Source organism: Ambystoma mexicanum, chromosome 6p (assembly GCF_040938575.1).
Source record: "Ambystoma mexicanum isolate Mex_15411 chromosome 6p, UKY_AmexF1_1, whole genome shotgun sequence".
NCBI classification, from domain to species: Eukaryota; Metazoa; Chordata; class Amphibia; order Caudata; family Ambystomatidae; genus Ambystoma; species Ambystoma mexicanum.
This window is the reverse complement of record NC_090935.1, coordinates 1,199,780,036-1,199,800,316: the sequence shown is the minus strand read 5'-3', so window position 1 is coordinate 1,199,800,316 and position 20,281 is coordinate 1,199,780,036. Positions and strand designations below refer to the sequence as shown.

At 48.4% G+C, this 20,281-nt stretch overlaps 1 protein-coding gene across 2 annotated transcripts in view; it reads right to left on the bottom strand.

The window, feature by feature from the left end:
* The window catches only part of GOLM1 (golgi membrane protein 1), a 499,462-nt gene that overhangs the window by 93,856 nt on the left and 385,325 nt on the right, over window positions 1-20,281 (bottom strand). For both annotated transcript variants that reach the window (XM_069625846.1, XM_069625847.1), the window contains one exon: window positions 18,996-19,136. In XM_069625846.1, coding sequence (XP_069481947.1) covers window positions 18,996-19,136 — 141 coding nt within the window. The remainder of the gene's footprint in view (window positions 1-18,995; window positions 19,137-20,281) is intronic.

Sequence of the window (20,281 nt, the reverse complement as noted above, 5' to 3'; positions counted from 1 at the left end):
GCAGGGACACAGCGAGCTGGCAGAAAGGTAGGGGGTGGGCCAAGTCGGAAATGTTCAGTGGAGAAAAGACCAAAGGTTATTCCGGAAATATTATCTTCAGTCTTTTCTCCCTCAAACATTTCCATATCAGGCTTTCAACCTCCATCCAAAAATGGAGCAAAGGAAAGGACACAGGACCCAACTGGCATAGCCAGACCAGGTTTTCAAATTGCAAAAACAGCTCTGTGACAAAATCGTCTGGTAGGTAAGTAAAATTGCAGCATCCCAGCAGAAAACCAGCAGAATTGAGGCAAGGTTTGGGTTTCCCCCAGATATATCCTTGCACTAATGGACAGTCTTAAGACCGCTCTGTAATCACACCAAGGTGCACCTAAACAAAGGCCTTCAGTCAACTATTCAGGTCCACACACACATAGGCTATAGAATTGCCTGTCTAGGGTCGGGTCTAGTATAAACCAGTCCATACCAGTAAAGAGGGAGCGAGGCTGGACTCAAAGTGAGCCCATGTGTCCACAACAGTCACGTTAGGCATGCCTTGTGGTTTCCCTAAACAAAGAAAAGCCCCAAAAACAAAGGGGCAGAGTACAGGAATTGCAAACACACATTAGTACCCCAGTGAGTACCAACATGATCAATTCAGTAAATCTGCTTGCACCCCTGGTGAACCTAAAACTAAATAACAGCTGTCACCAGTCTAATCCCTAAAAAACAATGTGGGGTGATTTGCCCTTGGGCAAAAAAGTGGATTTAAAAGCACCCCTGTCATAACAGCCATACGGGCTATTATAGAACAAACTACTAAAAAAGGGGGTGCAGTGGTACTTCAGCAGAATTCCTTCGGAGTACAAAAATAAGCCTCAGAACCAATAATGGGATTGCAGAACCACCAAAAATGGAATTCCGCCATACAAAGCCATCCTCACAAGGAGGTCAATGTACACAGCAAAGACGATGTCCATATTTTAAGGTGCCCACACAACTCAGTCAAACAGTTAGGCTGAAAACATTTGGATGCAAAAAGTGTTGGAAGATCAGTCTTTTTTTAACAGTGTCTTCAGGATATGAAATGCTGATTCTACCCGTTAGGGAGAATTCTCAGAAATGTGCCAATTCCCCCTCTACCTTAGAGAACCCCAGCACTTTTATTGGACTCTAGGACTTTAATGTTTTGCCTGAAGAGAGCGAGACCCCCTTCTTCCCACTCTCTCATGCATTTTCATGTCATTTGAGCTCTGTGTTTCTTGTGGTTGTGGAGTCTGACAAACTCCATAGGCATTATCTTTTACATTGCGTCACAGAGCACCTTCAGTGCAGTGGCATAGGGAAGTCTTTCAGATTTCCCAAAGGTTAAAATACCTTTCTCTTAGATAAACTACTATTTCCAAGAGCAGTGAAGTGAAATTGACTTTACTTACATTTTAACTTTCTAGATCCATCACACACTATCTTACAGTATGGTGCTGGAGGGGTTACTTAGTATCCCCTTCGTCTAGCTTCTCATTTAACCATGTTATGTCACCCTTTCCTCGATGAATGGCTGGTGACAGTGGTTTTCTTTTAACTACCGTGGTGTGCTTTTACCGTGGGCTGCGTTTGCAGCTGCAGTAAAACACCCAAGGGTGCCATTTTTGTCAAAATGGCCCGGTCTTCTTTTTTCACCATTTCTTTGTGGAAAGGTAAGCAAGAATTGGTCCCTTTGTTCAGTTTGCCTTTGTGAAGTTCGTCTCTGGCTCCAGGGTGTCTGGCAGGGGCAGGAAGCGAGGGAGGTACCTGAAACCTCCTGTGCTTAGTCTCCTAGGAGACATGAATGCACTCTTAGGCGAATGGCTGGCTGGCTGCCCGGCAAGGACAGCCACTCTGCTGGGTGACTGACAGCTGGGCTGGAGAAACCTGCATAAAAAGGCAGGCTTTTTGGCTTGGAAGGCAGAGTCGACCCCTGGACGAATGAATCAGAAGAACTTGGAAGAGACGCCTGCTGCAACTCCTGGACCGTTGGTTTGCCTGGTGAAGCCCTGCTGCTGTGCTGAAGCTCCGAATTTGCCTCGGCTAGAGAAGCCCTGCTAGGACGACTTCTCCCCTTGAGTTGGTGGGACCAATCAATTCCAAAGTAAGCCACATGGACATCCTCTCAGAGCTGGTCGTAATTCCACTGCAGTTGCTGCTGGAACCAAATAGCCAGGGAGAGGAACACCAGATTGTGTGTGTTGCTATTAAGTTGGCCAAGATCTCCATGAAGATCATCCGGACTCCCAGGAAGCAGGACTGACCGAGCCTGAGCCACCTCAACAGAGTGCTGGACCCCAGATGCAAGGAAAGCCCATCTCAATAGCTAAAAGTCAGCGTTGGTGCTATTTGCTTAGACGCGAGGAGCTGAAACAGCAAAGTGACACTGAATAGAAGTTGGTCCTTTTCTGGCGCTGATCGCCCCATTGTAGTGCAGGAGTCCTCCAGACGTCCTCCCTCTTGTCCCCAAACTGAGGCCTAGGAACACAGGACCAGTAGAGCTGCACAGGAAAAGCAGACAGCCAAAGCCCTTTTCTTCTAACCAAAGGCACTGTGCAGTCTAAGAGAATTTATCTCTTGTTAACCTCACTTGTCCTCTGCTGAGACCGGTCTTGGTTGCTCTGTGAAGTTGCTAACAGCTTCTTTACTTCACAAGCCTAAACAGCTTGTGGCCCTCCTTTGATTTATTCTTTTCTACAAAGGCTTCTAAAACATTGTGCAAGACGTTTTACCTACCTTCAAGAATTGCTTCAGTTCACCTAAACTTTTGCCCAATTGACTTTGGCCTAGCCTCTGACATTGTGTTTGGTCTTCCTTCCAGGAAGAGGTTAACAAAAGTACTTACCTGCTTTCAGAATATTTTTGAGATCTCTTGTTTTGTCTTAATACCCTTTCTCTTTGACAAACTCTTAAATCTGATTCTAAATGCAAACAGTAGTATATTAATGTCCACAGGGTCCTAGTTACTAAAGTCACCTGGGGGTGTAGGAAGTGTGTTTGCCATCCCAAAAGGGTACTTACTGATTTAGAAATATTAAGAGTGTGCATTTTGGAGTGTATTTGTGTGTTACTATTATATTGCCCCTTCTTAAGAAGGCGTACTCAAACTGACTGTTAAATAAATTAATAATTGTTTAACCAAGAAACCTTGTGTATAAGAGTTTATTTGAATACCTATCACTGTGAATCTCTGTGCAACTCCCCTACAGCTCACATTGACCCTCTTGAGAAGCCTGGCTGCTCAATCACGCTACCAACCTGTGTAGTACAGACTTGTACCAAAGGTTGCAACAGAATTGGCAAGCTCCAAGAGTGGGGATGGGGTTATGCCCCACAGTACAATACAGAGCCACAAGAATATTATGCCCAAGATCACACGCAGGCTTTGACAAATGCGCCGTAACCCCAACAAATGCAGCCAGTGCCCCAGCAAATGCAAGTGCCACAAGGGCAACCACAGCAAGCACCAATGCAACCACAGCAGGTACAAACACAGCAAGCAATGGTAACACAATGGAACATGACCCCAGGAGCCCAACAAGCACCAGCACCTAAATTAGGGAGTGTGACTGATAGGAGGAAATCCTTTCACAGGTACAGTGGTGAAATTATACCCACAATGGGACAGCCTGCAGAGTCACCTGATGTTTTTAGTACCATCAGTGACACCAGACCCCAAGAGGAACCAAGGGTCGGGGTTACAATGGGAGGCAAGACATTTTAATTTATCGTAGATACTGGAGCTCCTCGTTCCTGTGTCCGTGAGGGAAAATATCCAATGTCAGGTACTGCTGTGAATGCTCAGGGATTCTCTGGGGCAATGAGTTTAGTTGCTTTTACAGACTTGCCAATCTCTATAGCAGAACACGATAGGTCAATGCCATTATTATATTCTAGGCAGACGGCAGGTAACATCAGGATGTGACCTAATGACAAAGCTTAACATGACTATCTTTTACTGGCTAAGGAATAGTGTGCTCTACTCCAGGGATCCTCTATATGAATGTGAGAGAGTTTATTTCAGCATTTATAGGCCAGAAGGCATTACAAGGAGTTCCTTTAGACTAGTATTTTTGTATGAAGTGACTATTTTATTATCATGGTTGCCCAGATTGGTATGTAAAATATTGAGAATACCTGATTTTTTTTGTTCAGACCAGAGATTCCCAGGGACGAGGAGGAAGAGCAGATTATCCCCTTAGAGTTAGAAGCAGCAGTGATCAGAGAAGAAAGAGTGATGCTTCATGAGACAGATGAAGGAAGAGGATGGAAAACAGTGCTAGCCCTTAGTGAAGGATATAGACTGACAGATGTGACAGTAGAGATTACTACTCTGACGACGAACAAGTGTTTTTCACAAGTCTTACTTATTAGATTAAAGTAGAGAATATAGAAATGCAGCAGAGAATGGCATTAGTAAGAAGAAGAACATTTTTTCCAGGAAGACTCGGAGAAGGTGCCAAAGATTTGATGGACCACAAGCCCATATGATGTGGGTCTATTAAAAGGGATAGGAGCAGTTAAAATTAAACTAAAACAAGGAGCCCCTTTGCCACAAGCAAAGCAATATCTCATGTCCAGAGAGGCGGAGGAAGGTAGATTTGAAACCATTCCCGCTTTACTGCAGCAAGTCATTATTGCCATCAAATTCATCATGTAACACGGCCGTGTACTCTGAAAAAATAAAAGGGGGGGGGGTTTTGTGGAGATTTATCCAGGACTTGCACCCCCTAAACAATATAGTCGAAGTCAAGTTTCCTTTAGTTCCAAATCCTGCGACAATATTGTCTAACATCCCATCTAAGGCTAAAAATGTCACTGTTACAGATTTTTAAAATGTTTTCTTTTCTATTCCCCCTTCATGAAGACTCAGACGATTTAGCTTCTTTTTCCTATCGAACGATCCACCTGAAACATACTCATTTGGCCCAGGTGCTGAGAGTCCACTTCAATGTTTAACAGAGTCCTTCAGATGGATTTGAAAGTACAATAATTCAATACGTGGATGACATTTTGGTGTGCAGCGAGACAGAAGAAAGATGTAGAGAAGACTCAGTTAAACTCACAACTATACACTCAGCGAAAGGATACAAGGTAGACAAAGAGAAATTCTAATACTGTCAAGAAGAGGTGTTGTACATAGGACATTTGATCTCTTACGAAGGGTGAAAAGTAACACCTGAAAGAGCAGAAGCAATCATGAGAACTAAAGCCCCTAAAACAGTGAGGAAAATGCAACAGTTTCTAGGGTTATGTAACAGATGTACGTTAAAGGATCAAGTCCCAAAAGATCGAATTACAAAATTTTACATTTTGTAATTCTATCTTTTGCTTTTTTTTGTCCCATGCCACGCATGTAACATATGCGGGGGAACAACCCCGAAAACCATAATATCTAACCAGGGGACCGGGGGACACCCCATTCAAATGGAGAAGTCATGACTCCGTGCCTCACACAGAAGTCATGGACCCAAACCAATGGCTTACTATAGTGGAATTTTAGATCCAGTTATGAAGGGACATTATCCCTGTGAGCAATCATTAGCTGCTCCTGCATTCACAATTGAAAAGGCTTCAATTATAACAATGGGATGTCCAATAAAGTTATTTGTAGAACATGCATTATTTGCGATTTTAGCGAAACCCAAGAGTACATTGACCACACAAAGAGCATCTGGCTACGAGATGATTATTTCCAACCCTGTAATCAAAATTGTTAGAGGCAAGACAGTAAATCCAGCAATGGTTATAGCAGAACTAGTAGGCGAAGATGATCATGTACATGATTGTACAACGTATATTGAGACTTATAATGATATTCCCCAAGCTAGAGAAAATGCCCTCAGGAGGGGAAAATTGTTCTTATTGATGGTTCTCCAATAATTGACCAAATAATTTGGGAAAGGCATACTGGATCAGCGGTAATAAAGCTCAATCGAGAAGGTGAATTTGAGGTAGTGACGAATTTGAGACTCTTCGAATTATTCTGCACAGGCTGCAGAATTAGAGGCACTCATTGAAGCGCTGTGAAGATTTGAGGATGAGGAAGTGACAGTATACTATTACTCCGCCTATGTGACATGAACAGTACACGCAGGTTTGTCACACTGGAAGAGGAGGGGCTTCCTCCACACAGACGACACTCCAGTGCAACATGCAGCCCTATTGGATAGGCTTATAGAAGAATTAAGTATTCCACTGAAGCTAGCAGTCGTAAAATGTGCAGCGCATGCTAAAAGAAAAATTTACCTTCCAGCAGAAATGAAGCCATAGACTTAGAGGCCAAAAAGTAACCTATTATCCACCTCTAACTAGTCCTGAAGACAAAGATGTTAAACAAATCAGTTAATTGAGATACAAGGTCGAGCACCACAAGAGGAACAAGATTTATGGAGAAAGCAAGTGTGTTTTTTTATCCACCACTGAGGCAATTTGGAGACAGCATAGTACTGGAAAGCCAGTTAGGTCTCTAGCATTATTGAGAGTAGCGCTGGAGCAGCTTCACTACGCAGCACACACGACAATTGCAGAATAGTGGTTCTCGCCCAACCTGTTAGAGCATGTGGCACAGTTCATTGTAAAATTGCATTGTGTGCCAGAAATGTACTGCAAGGCACACTTTGCAAACGGTGGGAGGAGCAATTCCTACACCCAATGGCCCATTTTAGCATCTGCATATAGATTATGTGGATATGTTACAGACATGCAACAGGTACATATATATGCTGGTTGTAGTATGCCCTTTTTCTAGATCGATCGAGACCGGTCCATGCACGCACCCCGATGCCTCATCTGCCACCAAATTCCTTGTGCGCAAGGTTTTCCCTCAGTGGGGTGTGTGTGTGTGAGGTTTTGCAGTCTGACGATAGACTGCATTTTGTGAATGAGCTGTTTGAACAGATAGTTCCCCCATTAGACATATAACGCAAGTTTTCTTCTGCTCATCACCCACAGGTGAATGCCGTCTAGGAGAGACTAAACGATTATTTAAGAAAAGAATAGCAAAGCTTAAAATAACCTTAAAGAAGGGATGGCTACATTGTCTGCCCCTTGCTTTTTATGTCGTGAGAAATCAGCCTGGCTCAGATCACCATCGAAGTCCTCATGAGTTGGTGACTGGACAATGTAAGAGAACCCCACTTGCTTCTTCAACTAGGTTAAGAACTGATGCCCATCGTGTAGCGAAGGCATTAGGCGATGAGATGAACAAGTTACTTTCTTACCTGGTAACGTTCTTGGGATGGTCCGACGACGTATTCCATATCTATGACATGTAATCACCACAGCTGTGCTGCTTCGGAAACTTTTTTCGGCGTCTGCGTCCTGCGTCGATGTCTTTGATGCGCCGTCGTCGAGGACCTCCTCCGACGTCCAACATCATCCGATGTGATAAGTAGGACACACGACGCCCGTAGCCTCAGTTGTAGTTTTTTCCCCCCAGAACGTGTGACATTAGTCAACTGCCAGTCAGACACAAAGCCTTGTGGAACGTAAGCTGCAATCGCAAAAGAAATTCTGCAGCGGGGAAGGCAGGGAGGGAGCGATATGGAATACGTCGTCGGACCATCCCATCGAAAGAACGTTACCAGGTAAGAAAGTAACTTGTTCTTCGAGGGGATTGGGTCCTCCGACGTATTCCATATCTATGACAGACTCCCAAAGCAGTACCAGAGCAAGGAGGAGGGAAAGAATTTAGAATCAAAATTTAAAATTGCCAATCAAATAGCAGAGCAAAGGACCGCCTTGCCAAAGGCCAGATCCTGACCTCGGATGGAATCGAGGGAATAGTGACGTACAAATGTATGTACTGAAGCCCAGGTGGCTGCATCACAGATGTTGCGAATAGGAACACCCCTCTGCAGGGCAGTAGATGCAGCCATACCCCTGGTAGAATGGGCCCGCAAGCCAGCCGGTGGGTCCTTACCCGCCAAGCGGTAACACTCCGAGATGGCCAAAATAATCCAGCAAGACAAAGTCTGTTTCGTCACAGCTTGCCCCAAACGCTTTCCAGCGTAACCAATAAAGAGTTGATCGTCCACTCTGACCCAGGACATGCATGAAACATAAAAGCTTAAAGCTCTCCTAGGATCAAGCCTATGGAGCATCTCCTCTTCCTTACCAGGATGCGGAGGAGGATAGAATGCCGGAAGAACAACCTTCTGGGCCAAATGAAATTCCGATACAACTTTCGGAAGAAACGAAGGACGGACTCTAAGGACAACCCTGTCCTTATGAAACACAGTGAAGGGTGGCTTAACCGAAAGGGCCTGCAACTCACTCACTCTGCGAGCGGAAGTGACCACAACTAAAAATACAGTTTTAAGGGTTAACAGTCTCAAAGGACAAGAATGTAAAGGCTCAAATGGAGCACCCATTAGGAACTTTAGAACAAGGTTCAAATCCCAACCGGGCACCTGGAAAGGTGACGGAGGGAACACATTAGTGAGCCCTTTCAGAAACTGAGAATTAAAAGGAATTTTGAAATAAGAACACTCTTCAGACGAGCGCTTAAAGATGGACAGCGCCGCCAGGTAACTTTTAATGGTACCCACTTGCAAGCCCTTGTGGGCCAAAGAAAGTAAAAAGGACAGAACCATGGGGATGTCACATGCAAAAGGATCCACATTCTGAACTCTGCACGAGTCGCAAAATTTACGCCAACGGCAAAGGTACAGAGACTTTGTTGCTGGCCTTCGGGCCGAAAGCAACACCTCCATCACGTCTTCAGGGAGGTCCCAATCCTTATACCTCAACCTTTCAGAAGCCAAGCGTGAAGGTTAAGGGATCTGACCTCTGGATGGAGAACCTGACCCCCCCTCCCGTGAAAGCAGATCTTCTTGGTAGGGAAGACGACGTGGAGGGCAGATGGACAAGTCGAGAAGGTCCGGGTACCATGTCCTCAGGGCCCATGCCGGAGCAATGAGGATCATCCGGGAACCGAACCTACGCAGCCTCCGCAGCACTTGCGGGATGACGGGGACTGAAGGAAACGCATACAGCAGTGGGAATGACCACTCCACCACAAACGCCTCACCCAAGGCTCCTCTTGGAGGAAATTCCTGCGAGCAGAACCTTTCACACTTCCGGTTGACACTGGAGGCGAAGAGGTCCACTTGCGGGGTCCCCCAAAGGGCGAAGATTTCCAGGAGAATCTCCTGAGCCAGCTCCCGCTCGTGAGAGATTGAGCTCTGCCTGCTCAGAGCGGTCGCCGTCTCGTTTTCGTCTCCGGCCAGATGAACTGCTGAGATCGAAATTTCCTGCTGGATGGCCCAGAACCAGAGCTGCATCGCCTCCCTGCACAGAGAAAGTGACCCTGCCCCACCCCCCTTTTTGTTGAGGTAGTGCATGGCCACTGTGTTGTCCATCAGAATCAGGACATTCTTCCCTCGCACAGTCGGCAGAAAAGCCTTCAGGGCTAGTCTGACGGCCCTCAGCTCCAACAGATTGATATGGAGTCTGGACTCCGACGGAGACCAAACGACCGCTGACTGTCAACTCGTTGGCATGAGCTCCCCATCCCGTGAGGGATGCATCCGTCACGATCGTCACCTCCGGCAAGGGTAGCCAAAATGGAGACCCCCCTCAGCAGATTGCCTTCGATAGCCCACCACAGAAGGTCCTGGGCGACCAAGGGCGGCACCTGAACGGGGTCCGACATCCTGCCGGAGGACTGTGACCACTGCATCTTGAGAGCCCATTGCAGAGATCTCATCCGCAACCTGGCTTCTGGCACCAAAAGACTGCAGGACGCCATGAGGCCGAGCAACCTCAAGAACTAACGCCAGGAGACTCTGGGCACGTTGAAACTTGTGCACCATCTGCTGAATGTGATGAGCCCTCACTTGGGGAGGAAAACACTGCCCTCGGGACGTGTCGAGCACTGCTCCGATGTACTGGAGCCTCTGAGTTGGCGTCAAGTGGGACTTCTTTAAGTTGAGGGAGAAGCCCAGCTTGTGAAGGGAGTGGCAGGTGACGGACAGATGATCCAGTACTTGCTCGGGAGAGTGCGCCCTGATCAACCAATCGCCCAGGTAGGGGTAGACGTGAATCCCCCCTTTCCTGAGATACGCTGCCACCACCACCATGATCTTGGTGAAGACCCTCGGGGCGGAGGTCAATCCGAACGGCAGGACCCGAAACTGAAAGTGCGAGTCGCCAACCGCGAACCTCAGGTACTTCTTGTGCTTGGGATGGATCGGCACATGAAAGTAAGCGTCCTTGAGGTCGAGAGACACCAACCAGCCCTGAAGTTGAAGGGTCTGGAGGACTTGAGAAAGAGTAACCATCTTGAACTTGTCCTTCCTGAGGAGCTTGTTCAAATCGCGCAAGTCCATGATGGGTCTTAATCCCCAGTCTTTCTTTGAAATCAAAAAATAAGGGGAATACCATCCATTGTTCCTCTCCGCTACAGGCACCAGTTCTATGGCGCCTTTCTCCAGCAGGGATTGTATTTCTTCCGCAAGGAGCGGATCCGGACTCTTCAAAGAGATTCCCTGGTGGATTGTCGTGAGGCCTCTGCCGGAAAGGAAGACAGTAGCCATGGGCTATGATCTCCAGAACCCACACATCTGAAGTAATGGCACGCCACTCTACAAGATGCTGCCCCAGCCTTCCCCCAACCGGCGAACCATGGGACATGGCCTCATGACTGAGCTGAAGCGGCTGTGGCAGTGCCTGAGGGCAAAGTGACAACTGCCATAGCGGCCTTGGCACCTTGAGTACTCTGTTTTGCACCTCTGGCACTCCTACGGTGGCCCCTTTGACTTGCAGCTCTTCTCGATCTACCAAAGGATGAGTAATATCGAAAGGAACCTCCCCTCCATTGCTGTCCCCTAGGACGAAAAGGCGGAGGTTGGCGAACTGCAGCACTCAACAACTTTGCTGCAGCTTTTGAGGTCTGCAACCTCTCAAAGCTTTCGTCAGCCTTGCTGCCAAAAAGATGTTCACCATCAAAGGGCATGTTGAGGAGCCGGGCTTGCACATCAGGAGCAAACCCCGACTTCCGCAACCACGCAAACCTGCGTATTACGGTGCTCGCCGCCATGGACCGGCTGACACAATCCGCCATGTCCAGACCCGACTGAACGGACTCACACATGGCATCCTTGCCATCCTGCACAATAGCAAGAAAACCATCCCGTTCCTCCCCTTCGGGAATATGATCAGCCGCTAACGAAATACAGTTCCACAGAGTGTGCGTGAAACGTGACAAGGCATACATGGAGTTGGCTGCCTGTAAAGCCATACCCCCTGAAGAAAACACTTTCTTCGCCCAGCCATCAAAACGCTTGTCGTCCCCATCAGGAGGGATGGTATGGTACGATGCCTGCTTTGCTGGGGCCGTAGCCGCCTGCACTACCAAACTCTCCGGAGTGGGGTGCGTGGTCAAGTAGCAGGGGTCACTACTGGCTGGAAGGTATTTTCGCAGCAAAGACTTGCTCACTGCCGGGAGACTCTCCGGAGCAGTTCAAGCCGCTGCCACCCTTCTTTACAAGGCCATATGGAATGGCAGTCAGTGGACCTTGGTCGAGGATATCCGTCAGGTCATCCTGCTGAAAATCCACTGGTGGCGCAGACCACCCCAAAGTATTCCGTTACCCTCGACATAAGGCGCCGGTACGAGGACTCGGCATGGGTACCAGGCTCAGGCTACAGAACTCCACCTCCGGAGAAGTGTCTAGACCACTGGCGTCGTGCAACGACTGACGCAGGTCTTCAATCTGGCTATGACCAGACAAAATCTTGTCGGGTACATCCTCAGGAACCATACGTTCCTCAGACCCTTCATCCACCTCAGAAATATAATTCAGAGGCTGGAACGAGGGCATAGAAAAAGGGACAAAGACGTTCTTAGCCTTGGCCAGAGCCTTTGTAGGGGGTTCCACCATGCCACGGGGTACCTCAGACAAAACAGCCTCGAAAGGCATCGAGGGTGTCGATGGAATCGGCGTCGAGCGTGGTGCCGACGGCTTCGACAAAGTCCTCGAGGGCGGAGCCCCGAGCGTGTCCTTCAACAGCCTGGGTGCCGAAGGCTTCCTTGGAGGCGGAGCCTCGAGAGAGTCCCTCAACAACCTCGGCGAAGACCTCAAAGGCTCAGTCGAGGGCGTCGAGGACCGGTACCTGCAGCGGGCATGTCTACAGCGACCATCCTTGTCTGACCGGGACCTCGAAGGCACCCGGTGATCGCGACGACCGCTCAAGCACGAAGACGTGCGAGTGGCGACTCTAGCACGGTCACACCCGGCGTCTTTCGACGGCATGGACGGAACGGAGCCCTGCGACTGAAAAATCACCATCTCCTACCGAAATGAATCCCATTCGGCAGGAGTGGAATGCTTGTTGGGACAAGCAACCCGCCGATGGGCGGAGTCCTCGGACAAGGGCGGGGAAGGCGACCGGTGACTGTGCTTCCGTGAGTGCCTCGAAGAGGCAGAGGAATGGCGGGACCTACTCCGGGACCGAGACCCCCCGGACCGACTACGACTATGCGGAGAGTCACCCCTCGAATCGTCAGTCGAAAGCCCAGTGGATCTCGACTTCCGAGGCCTGGCCACCTTACCAACAGAAAGCTTCTTACGCTCCTGCAAGGCCTTCGACGTAAGCGACTGGCAGTCTACACAATCATCCGTGTCGTGGTCCCCACCGAGGCACCAGAGGTAGGCGTCGTGCAAGTCCATCAACAACATCTTGGACCCGCAGTTCCGACACTTCTTAAAACCTGGCCGCGGTGTAGAAGACGACGAAGACATCATGGATCTTCACAAACGAACAGGTTCGAGGAACCGAAAGAACAGAACTCAGAAAGACGGAGGCGCGCCGAGATCTCTGAAGCGAACACGTTTGCAGAAAAAACAGAACTGAGGCTACGGGCGTCGTGCGTCCTACTTATAACATCCGGTCGGCTCGACAGAGGCCCTCGAGGACAGAGTATCGACGTCATCGACGCCGAAAGATTTTCCGAGGCAGCACAGCTGTGGGGATTACAGTCATATATGGAATACGTTGGATGCCCCAATCCCCTCGAACATCTATTATTATCCCCACTAGAGGTACATAGTGTTTTACAATATAACTAGGGGTCTATTTCAATATAAAAGGGATATTGAGGAGAACCATGAAGATATAAATAAATTCAGTCCATTTAAAGAATAATCTATGGTACCAGCATACGAAAGACGTGGGAGAATGTCAGACAAAAGCGGTTAGGTTTGTTCCCTAATACTGTATGTTATGAATGCGACAAGAACATTTTTTGCAAGAGAGATGTCTACACATGATGCAAAGTGCCTCAGTCATCTAGCAGCATGCACCAACAGAAGACAATTTGAAGGAAAAAGGGTATGTTACGATGGCGATCAAAAGTAACATTCCCATATGAAGATACCTATGTGAAAATGAGACAGATGGGAAATGAACTAGGCTGGACAAGCAAGTATGTATCCATCCCAGATTGGAGAACGAATAAGGGTTGTCCAGATGAAGAAACAGAACTGTTCAGTTACAACAGAAAAACCAGGAGAGCCAAGATGCAGAGATAGACCTCAGCTAGCGATTTACGGACGTGTTTTCACTAGTACTGGATGGGGAGAAGGCCTATTGGGTTGCCCTGCACTTTTATTGAAGAAAGAATCGGCAAGCATAGTGCAGATAGTGACAAATGTTTAGAATCATGGGCTAAGTACTCAAAGTTACTTACATGGGTTGACCATGAAGCAGGACCAGTATCCATAATACCACTAAGAAATGCAACAACATGCTTCAGGAGTAATGCATTATCCTGGTTGGAAAAAAAACAAAGGATGTCGACAGATAATTGAAGTGCCAGGAATGAATGGAGGAACTGCTGTGCTAATGGATCGATTTTTGGCCTATGGATCAAGAGCTTGCATGTTGCTGCCTAAAAATTGGGGAGGAGTATGTTCTATAGTGACTATAAACATTCCAGCATTGGCGATTCCCCAAAGTGACCTCCATATTGATGAATTTCCAAGAGGAAAATAGATCACCTGAACTCCGCCGGCTGAAGAGAGAATTATTTTTCAGCAAAATAAATGGCGGCCTGTGACAATATTCCAGATGAGCACAAACTGTTCAGCAAGACAGCAATGATTATGACATCTATATTTTTGCCAGGACTTCAAGCTGCAGTAAACGCCAAGTGGCTGTAGATTACAAGATGGGAGCTGCTGCAAATTATTAGTAGTTGATTGATAAACCTAGGTCGAATAGGGTAGAAATTAGCCTGTCCGCCGAGTCCCGCACCTGCTACGAAAAAAGTGCCCCCGACTAGCCAGTCGTCAAGGTACGGGTAGATGTGCAGCCCCCTCCGACCTGAGGAGAGCTGCCACCGCATTCATGAGCCTCGTGAAGACTCTCGGAGCTTAGTTTAGCCCAAAGGGCAGAACCGTGTACTCAGAATGCAGGCCCATGACTCAGAACCGGAGGAAGGCCCGGTGGGGCTGCACAATGGGAACGTGGAGATACGTGTCCTTCCGGTCCAGCGAGCACATCCAGTCACCCCTACACAGTGTCTTGACAATGAGCGCTGGCATCACCATCATGAACTTCTGCAAGGGTAGGTAAAGATTCAGGGAAGATAGATCCAACAACACTCGCAGGCCTGCCTGGGTCTTCTTCTGGATAGCGAAGATGCAGGAGTAAAAGCCCTGCCCCTGCTGAGCGGGGGAACCTGCTCTAACGCTTCGCTCTCTACAAGGGAGTGAATCTCCGCTAGCAGAGATGGTGTGCCGATCTGTGGGAGGGGAGGGGAACACAGAGGGGGAGAAGGAAGAGATAGCTGGAAGCCCCAGGACACCACTGAGATGTTAATGTTAAAGGATATTTATACCACGCACTATCATCATCATGGTCCCCTGGCGCTCCAACAGATCTGAAAGAAAGGGGGGCAGGTTAGGGTACGATAGTAGATTAAAGCTTGGAGAAAAAGCAAGGGAGCTGTGATGTGCTGTTGGCAGCTTCAGTTTGGTTAACACCATTCGCTGAGCTTTTTGGTGTGGTATCTGGTCAGTGTCCGTTGTGTGCTGTTGTGTAAGGCTCTGTGTGGGGTGTTTGAACTTTTCCCACCAAGCCTGACTGTGCAGGGCCAGCCTGCCCCCAACTAGGGTGCTGTGGACCGAGACACATCGTCATGGTTTCTTCTGGTCAAAGGCTAGTGAAGAGGAGGCGGATTGGAAAACCCCCTTATGCTGTTTTCTCTGGTGCCGACTGGGGGGAGAGGGATCTGTCTGGCTGTCTGGCTTTGCAGGCCTAGCACACCCTTTGTCTGAGCAGGACTGAGTCTGGGAGAACAGTTTAGGTGCTGGTTTTGTGAGGATTGCGAGAGACTTCGCAGTCTGAGAGCTTCTCTTCTTATCGAGTTCCTCATCAGTGGTGGAGCGGAAGAGGTCACTCCCCTCAAACAAAGGTCCAAGATTCTAGTCTACTCATCCCGTTTGAACCTGGTAGCCTTTAGGCAAGCCATCCCCCTCATGTCTGTTGTCAGACAGATTGCCCCGTTAGCCATGTCAATGTGCCCCAAAGAAGCCTTCATGATGTCCTGCGCCACGAGTTTGGCCTCAGCTAGGCCCGCTTTGAAAGAGGCTTGCTTGTCCTTCGGGATGTCTGGCAGGGAATCTGATTTCCCTCCACAGGTGTTGAATCGGCTCAGCGAGGATAGCGTCTGCTTTCGCCAGCTTGAGGTGCAGCCCGGCATTTGAGTAGACCTTCTTGCCATACGATTCAAGGGTCTTCTCTTCCTTATTCAGGAGGGATGTCGTGGCAGTACTGGATGACGAGGCCTGGGGCTTGGCATACATGGATGCAGCAGCGATCACGGATGACAGAGGCTGCGGTGTGTAGAGAGCAGTATGCTGTCCCCCTCAGTTTGCCTGAACCTAGCATCCAGCTTCTTGTTAATGGGTTGCGTGGAGTGGGGCTTGCGCTAACCCTTTTTAGCCAAAGCCTCCACGTCCTTTTGTAGGGGGGTGCCAGACCTAGCCTCCGCCCTGATGCTCAGGACCTGCGCCAGAACTCCTGCTTTGGAGAGCTCCTTCTGTGGCTGGGGGATACCCAGGTATTCCGACAGGCCGGCAATCCTGTCGTGGAAGGCTTTTGCTGATGGAGTATACTACTTCTCCTCGTCTGGGTCCTGCTGGTCCTCTGTCACCAGAGGGTTGGTGCCAGCTGCCTTCCGTGGTGGGTCCTCTGTGGTGGGGGCCTGGACCCTCAGTACTGGGCTGCTGCAGTGATGGAGCCGGAGGAGGAGGAGGCATGGGCTGTGCTGGCGTGTGTTGCACCGGCGCAGCGGGGGGGAAACATGTCCTTAATATTGCCCCTGAGAATTGAGCCCATTTGTGGGGACCGCAAGAGGGTAATGAATCTGTCAAAAAACCTGTCCTCACACGCTGGCTGAGCACGATCTTGCATCGAAGGACGTGATGAATATGCCAATTGCCTCCCTAGCCCCTGCCCGTACAGTGAGTCACTGTACCTGGGCCCCGGGGTGTTGGGATAAGATGTGGACCAGGTGACGGGGGTCAGTGGTACCTGGTCTGTCCTAGGAGCAAAACAACTCCTTTGCTGATCAGTGGGCTGGCGGGCCTCCGCACCTAGCTGCGAGGCTTCGAGCCTTTGCTGCTCTGGGGTGGCCACCATTTTGTCTCTAGCCACTGCCATTTTGTCAGTGCCCTGAGCACGCGGACCTGTATCCGGTGTGTTTCCAGGCTTGACATGCTTATCCGACTGCACCGGCTCTGCCCCGCCCTGCACCTCAGGTCTACGTCCAGTAGGCTGTGTGCCCTCAGCCTCCTGGCTGGTAGTGCTGGCACAGCGTGAAGGCACCCCAAAGGGTAACAACCCAGAATCAGGTCGATGCCCCTTGGGACGTGTCCCAGTGGTAGTAGAGCTCACAGGCCCCTCGGCTGCAGGACCGGGAGGGCCCTTCCACCTCTCGGCCGTGAGGCCGGTAGCTGCATGAGCCTCCGTGCTCCCCGAGCCGGTGCAAGGGCCAGACTGACCCCTCCCGCCAAATGGCTTCCCAGGGAAGGAGTCGCCTCTGCGGGGTGCCTTGGAGAACAAAGCACCTACCTTCTCTGTGTCTTCCTCCAGACATAGTCCTTGATGTTCTGAGGAGGAGTTCTGTTGAACAGTTTCCTCCAATGCTCTAAGCAGTGCTTAAACGACCTGGGCGTAAGGGAGTCACACGGCGCATCCGTCCCAACCGTGGTCCTCACCAAGGCATCCGAGACGGAGTGCGTGGGGGTCTGCTGTAGGGAAGGAGCCATCGCACGACGGGCACCTGCTAAAGCCTGTCTGGGCCGACATGCTCCGGGGACAGAGCTAGGGCACCGGTGGATGGTGTTTCCAATTCTGTATAGAGAAAGGAAAAACAAGTTAGCATACCAGGGAAAAGCACATGGAATTAAGAGGCTAGGCCTCACCCAGGAGTGCTAGTGGAGCGGTCCGTTCCTGTCGATGCAGAAGAGGGGACTGAGGTATGGCGCCGGTGGGAGAGATTAAAGGAGCCCGCGCTCCTGAGGCCACGCCCCAGTAAATTTAAAGGGGAAACATCTTTCTGGTAGAAAAGACGTTCCGTTCTCGTCCTCACGAAGGAAACCCATACAGTATGGAGGAAAGGGGACGGAACGTAGGAGTACGTTGAAGTAAAATCTGATGAGGGGAAGGTGATGTCATAAGGAGGATATATAAACCTATACTGAAACGATATGAAAATACAAGAGTAACAATGTAACTGAAGCACCAATAGAAGCATCTACATAAGCCTGACGTAATTGCGAATATATAGAGGATTAAGTAACTTACTGGCCAATAAATTTAAATACGCAGTAAAGCAAGGTAGAAAGGAAACAGAGGCTTGCTATACAGGAATATATACCATGGCATGGACGGCCATGATAGGAAAATGGACACTGGCTCATGTCGAATTCAACCAAGCTACCTCAAACAGATTGAGGGTGTAGAATCCAGAAATGCTGAAAAGCTCTGTGCAGAACAGCAGCAAGGCTACGTTGGCCTAGGACCAAGATTAAGGATAAGGAATAATTCCAAGGCACAAGGGGAGTTAACCAAGATAAGCTGTGAATGAAGGAGACATTCCTCTTAGATTAAAGAAGGAGAAAACATCTGCAATGGCCAAAGTATTGGACGATTAAAAGTGTATATAGTCTTTACAAGGTAGAGTGAGCAAGTCTCTAGAGGCCGAGAGGAGCAACAGCACCCTACATGCTTAAACAAATAGAAGTAAATAAGAGGTTGAAATTGACAAATTCATGGTCTCTTTACATGTGACTCAGAAGTCAAGACAAGGGTTATTCATAAGAGCCTCAGACTGAGATAGTGTTGTGCTTGCACTCTCTTGAATGTTCCAGGACAGTGATCAGGCTACAAGGTCAACTACAGATGGAAGACTTTGGTTTATATCCGACAGATGAGAGAGGATGACTTAATTGGAAATACATGGAGTAGTCTGACGGGATTCAAACGCCTGAGTTTCGTTTCACCTAGGTGCAGCTAAAGAGCCGAAAGTCCCAAGTTGGGGTAGCATGCCAACCAATCAGTGTGTTTTAGAGGCAACCTAACATACAATGTTGCGTAGACCAATCCACTGCCATTATGTCCGCTATAATCAGTTCTACACGTGCTTAGAGATAGTTCAAGGAGTGCCCTACAGATAAGGGCATTAATCAGACAATGAAGCATTAATCCTTATATGTTCCATATGTAGACATGTTCCCTTTATGATTTGCCACAGAGTGTTGACATAGATGATGCATATTGGGTATAAGACCTCTAAATGTAATCAAGCTGCTTTGTGTGTGAGCATGCATTAGTCGGATGTCTGCCAGTTCTCCATGCTTTATTAAATGAGAAAAAAGTAGTACTTTCTTTGAGTCTGTCCGATTATTTGGTCTGAGATCATTATTGTAATTCCATATAGCACAGACGAGTACACACATTTTATCCATTTCACTTACCTTTCAACTGAATTTCATTCCCTGCTAGTTCAGCCTGCTTTTTGGCCTCAGGTTCTGGCTCATTTCCTTCTTCCCCATTATAGTCGGGAAGTTTGGCAACTTCATTTTCTGTATCTTGTTCCTCGATGGCCTGGTCACCATCTGCAAAGAGATTATAAAGAACAGTATATGTATTTATTTACCACGCACCTGGTAACAAAACCCCAAAAATAATTAAAATTATTTATTTATTTATTTGGATTTGTAGAGCGCACGTCAGCCCGGGGGCATCGTGGCGCTTGTTACAGACATATCTTAGTTGCATATACACGAGTAATACATAATTTACAGGAGCAGGTATGACATTTGTACAAATTTACAGTGCAGTATATTTACATACGTTAGCGAGTGTCACATATCATTGTGCAAGGAAGGAGGTCTTAAGTTTCCTACGAAAAATTGGGAGTGAGTTCTCCGCTCTAATGTCTGCAGGTAGAGCGTTCCAGGACTTGGCAGCAATGTAGGGGAAGCTTAGGCCACCCGCTTTGGCTTTTTTGATGCGTGGGATATGGAGTAAGTTGGTGTATTGCGTCCTGGTGGGACGTGAGGAGGAGGGTTTGGAGATGGTCTCTGATAGCTAGGACGGGGCGGAAAGAGGCATTTGTGTGTGAGGGTGAGGATTTTGAGTGCGGTTGCTATGCACTTGATGACCTTGCAATTGAAAAAACAGTTGCCGAAATGCAATCAGTAACAATGCAAAAAATAAATGGCCCCAAGCATTCCTCAAGTATTTTCAACTCGGCAGGTGAATTCATGCCAGGATCCCACTGGTTGTGCCATGTTCAGAGTGGAATAAAGACTTTAATCAGTATTACGATGTAGAAATTATCATTTTTAATTACTGTTACAGAGTTGCCTGGGTCCAAGAATTAATCTAAGCCCATATACTTGAGCTCAACTTTTATTTATGGAGTTAATAACAAAAGAAGCCAGCTTAAAGTATAAACAGGACCTTTCCAAAACCAAAATGTCAGGGTGAGCCTCGTCCTTTGACTTAACTTGGCTTCTCAGTCCCTGGGAGGCCCCCTACAATTTCCTCCCTAGTCACTTTGGGTTCTCTGGCCTTCTCCATCACTTGAATGAACCTCCATCCCAGTCCTTGTGGTTTGGAAATGGATTCCAACACCCCTCCCAGTTACCTGGCCATGGCAAACTCAACGGCTTCCCAAACCCTTTTAGCAGGTGATGGACAAGTTGTAGGCTTCCCACTAGACTGACTCTCGAGCATAGTCTTTCCAGCACACCAA